Source organism: Fulmarus glacialis, unplaced genomic scaffold (assembly GCF_000690835.1).
Source record: "Fulmarus glacialis isolate BGI_N327 unplaced genomic scaffold, ASM69083v1 scaffold3962, whole genome shotgun sequence".
NCBI lineage: Eukaryota > Metazoa > Chordata > Aves > Procellariiformes > Procellariidae > Fulmarus > Fulmarus glacialis.
Window position 1 is genome coordinate 85,879 of NW_009199626.1, and position 9,278 is coordinate 95,156.

At 43.4% G+C, this 9,278-nt stretch overlaps 1 protein-coding gene across 1 annotated transcript in view; it reads left to right on the plus strand.

Moving 5' to 3' along the window:
- Positions 1 to 5,755, plus strand: part of CHST9 (carbohydrate (N-acetylgalactosamine 4-0) sulfotransferase 9) — an 84,174-nt gene extending 78,419 nt beyond the window's left edge. Inside the window, exon 3 of the mRNA XM_009573310.1 lies at positions 4,658 to 5,755. Within this exon, the coding sequence (XP_009571605.1) occupies positions 4,658 to 5,755 (1,098 nt within the window). The remainder of the gene's footprint in view (positions 1 to 4,657) is intronic.
- The last annotated feature ends 3,523 nt before the right edge of the window (positions 5,756 to 9,278 follow it).

The following is a 9,278-nucleotide window of genomic DNA, read 5'->3' on the forward strand; positions in this document are numbered from 1 at the left end:
TAATACTTATCATGAATTATCTGGCAGCACAGAAAAGCACAATAAAACAGGATATTTCTTTTCTCCACTATTCTTTGTCCTATGTTTTCTGTTGGGATCACTTAATTTTATTATTCTTGTTAGTAAAAATGAAGATCCAGTACTAAAGCATTTAGGAAACAGCACTGTCTGCACTGCAAGCCATTAAATCTTGGTAAATCAGCCCTGGAATATCATCTTTTCTAGTACATCATTATCTTTTTGCATGGCAGGTTGCTCTAATTGCAAACTGTCTAGATGAGATCCCACCCGTGCATTGTAAAACCACCACAAAGCGTAATTGGATGAGTCTTAACCATTGTTGGCAGTAGTCAATCTCTTCTACCCCAGTGGCTTGTGAAGGTATTAAAGGAAAGAACAGCTTCAATGTGTGTAAAAGAAGGTATTGGCTACTTATTTTTACAGTGAGGAGAAATCCCTTTCTGGATGGGGAGGAGCAGGAATCTCCAGCAATAAAAATGTCAAAAAAAATCCATGAATCCATTAATGACTCAAAAATGCCTTTTATTTCAGCAGCTTCACTGAGTTGCCTGCCAGTAGCCAAACACCACACTAACACTCTGTTAAATTCCTTTTTTCCTTGTATTTAAACTGATTTTAAAATCTGTCTTCAGTTCCTGCCTAGCTAAAGGGAGACAGAGGCGATGTGCATACTCTTCTATATTGGACTCATGGCCATTTCTTAACTTCCTTTCAAATGTGTTAATGCAAACGGAGAACAAGGCACTCTGTGTAATTACTGGCAAGGGTGCAACACTTCACTGGATTTTAATTCCCAGATGAAATGTACACAGCCTGCTGCATAGGTTGTCAGCATGTCTCAAGAACAGCCTTGCGTCTATCCAAGGTGACCATGGAGTTCATCTCCCATGCCAGGCAGCTGGTTCCCAAACTTAGCAGCTCTTTGGAAAGCCATGAATGGCCATCCCTGTACTTGGACATTTGGCTCGAAGAGTTTGGTAAGGATTGTTTGCATGGGAAGATCTGAATCCAGAGTTAGTGACTGATACGGGATTACCTGCGTGCTGCCTGTTGTTGGTGTATGTTCAGGCGTTTTCCAAAATAATGGTGCTCAGCAGCTTGTGGGGTGGACTGTTAGGAACGTAGATATAATGGACAAGGTTTTTTTAAAAAATGTTTATTGCTTTTGCAAGTTTGTTCTTTTCCTGTTCCCGCTGTGAAAAAAAATCAACATAACATGGAGATGTTCAGATCTTTAAAGTGTCATAAAATGGGTATTGAAAAGTCACTGGCACCAAGAGGAAGCCAAAGAAAGCACCTCACTTTGTGTAAGTCTAGTATCATAAAACATTAAAATCCTTTCAGGGTGTGTGGCTTTCAACTCTCTCACGCCCATAAGAGTGGTAGCAACTAAATATGCCAGGTAGTTTTGCTTAAGAAATATGGTACTATCTATTCAACAATTTCTGTTTGTTTCCCAAGAAAACTTTCTAGTTAAACATTTCTCGTCAAAAGTACAGCTTGATTCATCCCTTCATTCATCTCACCCTTATTAGCTACTAACCTAGTTACTCAGGCACGTGTATAGGAAGGTTTGATCTCTTTTTTTTTTTTTTTTTTGAGTTGGAAAACTTCCATGGCAATGTAACAGCCATTTATGCCTTTGAAAATTATCACTATCCATTCCCATGCTTAGATAGAGGAAGTTACAGCCAGCGTTTACTGCAAGCACACTATCCCTTGTGGAGGTTATAATAACATTTATTAGCCAATACTGTTGTATTCACTATGGGATATGTATCTCAATGAGAAAGGGAAGTGGAGAGGGGAAGCAACTAATAGTATTTTACATATTTAGATAATTTTTTTGTCCTCAGAACTTCCCGTGTCATTGTTTTTCCCCTAGGTCTTTTTTTTTTTTTCCTTCTGTTTGGGGCTTTTTTTTACTGACAGATTCTTTCTTCTTTTGCCTCATCTCGCTTGGAGGGAGCCCCTTTCAAGTGGCTCCCACTGTGCGTATGTTGTTCCTTTAGGGTGTTACTTGAGATTTCTCTGAATAGTTCTGCCCATCCTTCTCTGAAGTCTTTAATCCCATGAAAAATCCTTCAGTAGTGGTTCCTACAGCTGTATTCACAGTTTCTGAGACTGAAATGCAATCCTCTTCTGGCATCTCCTTGGGTTATCCCCGGAGGTTGGTCCTGGATCCCAGGCGGACTGTTTGAAATGGAACAAAATCAAGACTACACAACTTTCAGTCTGTCCTTTTCCCTCCTGGCCTGGTGGAACCAAGGCATCTTCCACTAGTTCTGGATGGCAGGCTGAATTCAGAAGACGGAACTTTCCTCTGATGCGGGGCTCATTTTAGTGGCTTTAGTTTGAAATTCAGATGGTTTCAGTGTCTTTGCACTGAAAGATCTCCTGAAATAGACTGCTAAATTCAGATTACATACCATAGGAAGTCATGAGATACTGCTGCCCTCTCTTGAATTTTCTCTGCGTTGGGGAACACCAGTACAGTCATATATCACTGGAGACTGACTTCTAAATTATAAAATGCCCCAGAGCCGCATCAATGAGTTTACAATCTTTGGTTACTTTAGCATTGTAGTGTAACTTTATTCCTACTTCTGTTGAGCCTGGTATTGTGTGGTTGATTTCTCCGTATCTCATATTTTTCATTTTCACCTTTTTAAGTTCCAGGTTTTCCTTTTAAGGTCTAAGCGTTTAATTTATTTGTAAGTCTGTGGTTCTGCAGTAGCACTTGTAAGTCGCCATTCACTGTGCTGCTGAAATTCCCATTAGGCTCATAGTCATCCCCTGTTTTACTACTAGTACTGCCTTCTGTTATTACATACTAACTATGCTCCTGAGTTCTTTCCGTCCTAGGGCAGAAGGGATAAATCTCTAGGCGCATGTGTTTTGTTTGTTTTAAAGAATGAAATACTAGACAACAGAATTAAAAAACCAAATTATATTAGAAAAACTGACCACGTCAAACTGAAAGAATTCAAGTGTTCTTTTGCATCTCTAAAAACACCAACTTTTTCACAGATGTACAAGTTTGCATGGCTCTGTTCTTTTATTTGCTTTCACTAGTACAAAAATCATGTTACTCAGTTCAGTGAAAGCAAAGACCTGATCGTCAGTGGTTTGCAGCAATACAGAATAGACTGATCCCCCGGTTTTGTTTTTGTCATTGGAAATTATTACGCTGCAAGATAGGCTAACTTTTCTTGGAACTGCTTGTTTTTCCATAGGCTTTATTTCAAACTGGAATTCAAATTGTGTTCCATGCATTACCATTTCTTACATTATTCCTCTGAATTTTTAACAGCCTTATTTGAGTCGGCCTATGAACTTTCCCATCCCCCCAAATCCACTCTTATGGTCTGCCAGTCCACAAATCAACTTTGCAGTAAATGTTTAATCAGTTTATGGCAGTCTTTTTATGTAGGTTTCCAAAAAAGTTAGACTTATGAAAGCAGTCAGGCAGTCTGTGCATGTGTGTCCATCTAACCGTGTGGCTATCTGGTATTTGCAACAGGATGTTTAAAAACCTGTTGACCAGCATCCCCCCGCTCCAGAAGTGTAATGAAATAGGCAGCTGTATAGACGTCCCAATGCAGCAGGCTTGCCTCCTGATAGGAGAAAAACTCTACAAGCCTTAGTAGACACATGAGAATCCACTCGGGAATGAGAGCACAGAAATACCCAAACTGCAACAAACTCTTCAGTCAACTTGCGTGATACAAGACCCTGAAGAATTTGACGGCAAAACACAGATCCGAGCTTTGCCGTTTCTGCAGCTTGTGGATTGCACGGTGGCTGGGGACATCAAAAGAGATGTTTGGGAGGAAAGTCTCATCTTTTCACATTCTTTGCAGGGTCACTAGTTGATGTTTAGTTAGTTGATGTCATTAATGTTGATGTTTAAATAAGTCAGATGGAATAGGCTCTAAAGGCATCTATTTTGCCTTATCAGCTGTGAAAGCAGCTAGCTCAGGTGCAGGCATCTGTGTTGCAAACCCCTGTATGTGCATGCAGTCCAGTGCATCCCACTTCCATGATCTATCTGTAGGGGGACAGGAATAGGACCTTTTTGGAGGCAGGATTTTGTCTGTCACTACATCCCGCTCAAACCCACTGATGTCAGCTGTTTAGGAGCCCTAGGTTCGTCCCCTACCGCCACTGGGGGACAAGGCCTGCTCTAAGTCACAGCGGTGGAAGCAGACCCAGCAGCTGTTAGCGTGACTGTGCCAGTGCGCTCCGGCGAGCTGTCAGCGGCTGTGCAACTCAACCGGTGCTGTTGCGAGGGAAAATGTGTTCTGTAGAGAAAAGCACCTGGCCACCCCTACCAGGACTATCAGCCTCCCTGTGTGAACCTCTTCTGATTTCTTAAAAGGTGTGGCTTAAGCTATTTATTTTTGTAGGAAGACCTACTGTGCGTTAACAGGTAAGCTTCAGAAGCATGTATTTCAGTAATTAGCCCAGCTTGTTGCTAAATTAGATGTATCGATCAAGTGGTTCAAAAAAGACTTTGTCTTTAAACGTGGCTTGGTCGCGAGCGCGCACCGCCATCCTTGCTGCTGCTGCAATGTGAATGGGCTGGGCTGGGCTGTCGCCGCGTTGTAAGCTGTGCTCCTTTCCATGTTTGCAGGATTTCACACTCCCACCTCCGGGGACACCGAGGAGAGCAGCGTGGAGCAGGAGCGCTCCTCTTGGCCTCGGTAAGCACGAGATGGCCGACTCGGGCGGCAGGCACTGGCGAGGCAGGGCTGACCCTTTCGGTGTGGTGGCTGCCTCCTTGGTGAGCCAACTGTCTGACCAGCAGAAGATGAGTGAGTCACCTCTCAGCCGGTTCAGAGGGGTGTATTTACCTCCTGCACTGCATCCTTTAAACAAGACGTTAGTCAAGGGTGGCAAGTGGAAGGATGTGGATAGCGCCCAGGAAAAGCGCAGGTCCTTCCTGCATGACTTCTGTAAGAAATACAACAGCAGAAAGAAGCTGCGAACCCACCTCGTACACCTGGTGTCAAGAATTTACGTGGAGGACAGGCACAAGGTCCTGTACTGCGAAGTACCGAAAGCAGGCTGCTCCAACTGGAAAAGGGTCCTCATGGTGCTCAATGGACTCGCCGCTTCAGTACACAACATTTCCCATGATGATGTGCACTATGGAAAGCATCTAAGGAAACTGGACAGTTATGACCTAAAAGGGATATACACACGCTTGAACACGTACACCAAGACTATATTCGTACGTGATCCTATGGAAAGACTGGTATCTGCCTTCAGGGATAAGTTTGAACATCCAAACAGCTACTACCATCCAGTATTTGGGAGGGCAATAATTAAGAAGTATAGACATAACGCAAATGAAGAGGCATTGAAAACAGGATCAGGAGTTAAGTTCAAGGAATTTATCCAATATTTGTTAGATTCCCATCGCCCAGTAGGCATGGACATTCATTGGGAGCAAGTCAGTAAGCTCTGCTACCCCTGCCTCATCAACTATGATTTTATAGGAAAGTTTGAAACCCTGGAAGAAGATGCCAATTACTTTTTGCAGCTGGTAGGTGCTCCAGCTGAGCTGAAGTTTCCTAAATTCAAAGACAGACATTCCTCTGATGAGAGAACAAGTGCAGAAGTAGTGAGGCAATACTTAAAGGAATTATCTAAGGAGGAGAGACAGCTGACCTACGACTTCTATTACTTGGATTACTTAATGTTCAATTATACATCACCAACTGTATAGCACCAGAATAGCTTCAGGCTTCTATTAGATATTTATCATTTTGGGATTCAAAACAACTACTTTGATATTAGCCCTGAAAGGAAACAAAGTTACTGCTAAGTGGAGTTGTCTTGACTTAGTAGGGATTTTATAAGCTAGAGTGGCATCAATTGACATTAAATTATAGGAGAATGCACAAAAAAAGACCTGAAAGAGCATAAATTGCACTAAAATGCCTGAAAAAGCTGCTTTTACCATTATGGATTATACTGTGGAAGCAGTAGCGCAGCCAGCTGTTGCATTAGCTTACCTAATGTTCTTTTAATGGTTTAAGAAAAAAGCATTCAGAGTAGCATGATTCTTTTTTGGTGTGTCTGCTTTAGAAATTGGTTTTGAAACTATTTTTGAATGTATTTTTTACTTTCTGTCACTTATTAATAAAGAAGCATTGGCTAATTTTCTAAAACGTTTGCAGTGTTCTCAGTTGCAAGGCTTGGTTGTTTGATTACCATTGTAGCTGGTTTTAGACCTGATTGTTTTTTATTGAAGGATGCTCTTGAATACAAATGCATAGAACTACAAATAACACAGCAGCTCAACTGTTGAGCAGAGTAAATGTGGGTAAGCCTGTGATCTGAAGTCCCAGTCCACGACCCCATTTTGATTGATGCACTAGAGTTGACAAACATCACCCTCCTTTCAGAGAACTGCCACATACATTAAAATTAACATTTTAATTTACAGTGGAGTCAACTACGTGATGCATACTGTGGTCCCAATATTCAAGATAGTCTTCATCTTTGGTGATAAGGCAAAGTCTGAGGGTGGTAGCTATGGGACATTATAAGGTCTGTACTGAGAAGCAACTTCATTGCAACTGCTGTGACCGCTTTTGGTCTGCCGGTGCCCGATCATCAGCCCAGCTCCCAGCAATTCGTTACACAGAAGGTGTGTACGCCCTTTGCCTCCGAAACCCATGGCCTGGTTTTGTCCCCAGAGCTTCCTGATGTCACCCGTGTTTTGCTGTCCTTCCTGCCTTGTCAGCAGCCAGGTGGGGTGCATGCTGCAGCATTATGTGGTGGAATGGGTACTGCTGATTCACCCTAGAGGCAGTTGTGTCCACAGTCCCACAGTCCTGGTTATAAAAGGAAGAGGTACCTTCTCTCCTCCTCTTCCCTCTCCTCCCTCAAGTGCTGTCTGACCAATGCATGCGGTCGTTCCTGCAACCTGCAGTTGCACATGGCGTTGTAGGATGGGTGGTCAGGGTGTCCCAGGAGGAGGAGAAATCTCTGCAAAATGGATAGGGAGAAATCCCTATGCCCTTCCAAAATAAAGGTGACACCTATTATTTGCTTCCTGGAGTGGTTTGGGGCATCTTGCTCCAGCGTCTTGATGTAGCAAGTTGTAGAATAAGGAAACAGCCTGGCGGGAAACTGATGCAAGTAAAATATCCTTTTCCTCTGTTCCCAGCCACTGCTCACAACTAGCACTATTGCTGTCCTTTCCCTCATCTCAGGCAAATGCACGGCTTCAGCCCTTCCACAGGAGTAATTGTGGGTCCCTGCTGAAAGGAGAGACCATTTCCTACGTACCCTCGCTGCTCATTTCTCCCTCAGTTTTCTCCTCAGAAGAGGAAAAAAGCCACCTCCAGCCTCCGCGGCGCCAGTGTGTAACCAAGCAGGTTCTGCACATTTCTCCTTGCGGCAGGACGCGCCGCTCTGAGGGGGAAAGGTAAAAGCGTACTGGGCAGCCCAAGTCGGAGGTGGTGCTGTATGTGACTAGCAGCACCCGTAGCCAAAGCCAGCCTGTTCCCTGGGGCCGTGGAGCAAAGAGGAGGAGAAGGAAAAAGCCCACAAGCCATCATCACCATGAGGTGTGGAGAGGTGCAGGTGTTCAGCACCGACAAGAAGGTGCAGGGATGCCTTGGACAGGTAAACGCAGACACTGTTACTTTTGTGAGCGGTTGCTGTGCCTGGACAGACCCATAGGTGTTAACACCAGAAGTGTTTGGGATGGGAGATCCAACCGTTGAACCGCCCCGATGCATGCCTTTCCTTAGGTGAACAACGTGTCCTTAAATCTCCCCCTTTAGACTCAAGATGGTGTCTGAACCCCACCTTCCCTGCCAGAAATCCCTCCTGATTTTCCTTCAGGCTCCATCCCAGAGCAGGGAGCGCCGGAGCTGCACCGCTCTGCCCGGGGCACCATGGGGAGCGCAGCCGCCCCTCGGCCGAGGGCTCGGTCCCCGGGGCACCATGCTGGAGAGCTGGTTCCTTGCAGCTGCTGTCATGCTGGACACCAGTACACTGTCACTCCAGTGTTACGCACCATGCCGGTTAATGGCTGTTACCGAGTTCCCATGTGTCTTTACCCAGCACGATTTTTTTTTTTTATTTGGCCATGCACTTTCATGACTGTTGCTCTCAAGTGGGACTATGCATTAGGACATTAAAGAGCAGCTCCTGCCAAAGTTTTGATATTGTGTCATCCAACCTCCTAACTCATGTGAAAACTGCCTTAGATTTCACTTGGATTTGACCTTGGTGTAAAAAGCATCTTTTCCACGGATGCAGCGGAGCTCTCTAGATCCTCTGCTCTTGTAAGTATTGATTCCCATCTCAAATCCTGAATGAATCTCTCTTGCCTTGTAGGGAGGCCATTGAAGATGTTAAATAAAAAATGAATGTACACCAACCTTTGGATGTCTATATATTTGCTTTGTCTTGTCTATTGTGGATGTGTGTTAATTAATTGTTAATTTACAGACAAAAAAAAGGGCTCATGTACCAATATTTTCCAAAAAACATGAGGGAAAAAAGTTTAACATGCTAATAAAGAATGGAGGCCAATTTATATATGAGTTTTGTATGAATTCTTTAATTCAGAGAAATAAATAGTAGTAAATGACAAAGTCTCTGAAGAACTTAAGCTTCACCTTGAGCTTGGTTTAGTGACAAACTTTCAGCCTATCTGATCAGGGAATGACAGAGATTCGGGGGCGGAGGCATGTAATTGTATTGAAAAAGCTGTACAGTCTCATGAGATTTCATCTACTAACTGGTCTTAGATAAAGCTATTGTTTGAGTCGAGGGAGGGTGAAAGAAGTTATTAGCAAATGTTTGGCTTCTGCAAATGAGAGGGAAAATGGCATTGATTTGCATGCATCTGTGGACATAGACATCAGGTCCCTGGATTGTCATCTTGAAAATCTGGTACGGTTTGCATTTGTGATTTAAAAGGGGAGGACACTACTTAAGGCCTTTAAAGCATGTATGTGCACAGAAGCGTAATTGGTTTAGCGGCACTGTTGTTCTATGGGTCTATTGAAAGTAATTTAACTTCTTTGTACGCTCAACTTCAAATTTCATAGCCCCTAACTGCACTTAAAAATTCATTTTTTGAAAATCTAACCCAGACTTTTGTAAAGAAGAGCCTCTCCATAGTCATCTTCAGCGACCTAAGGGATTCAGATGATCTCAGTAGCAGAATCTAGATTATACTTTGCCTCATTAACCACATTTTGAAAATCACCAGCCTGCTTTGC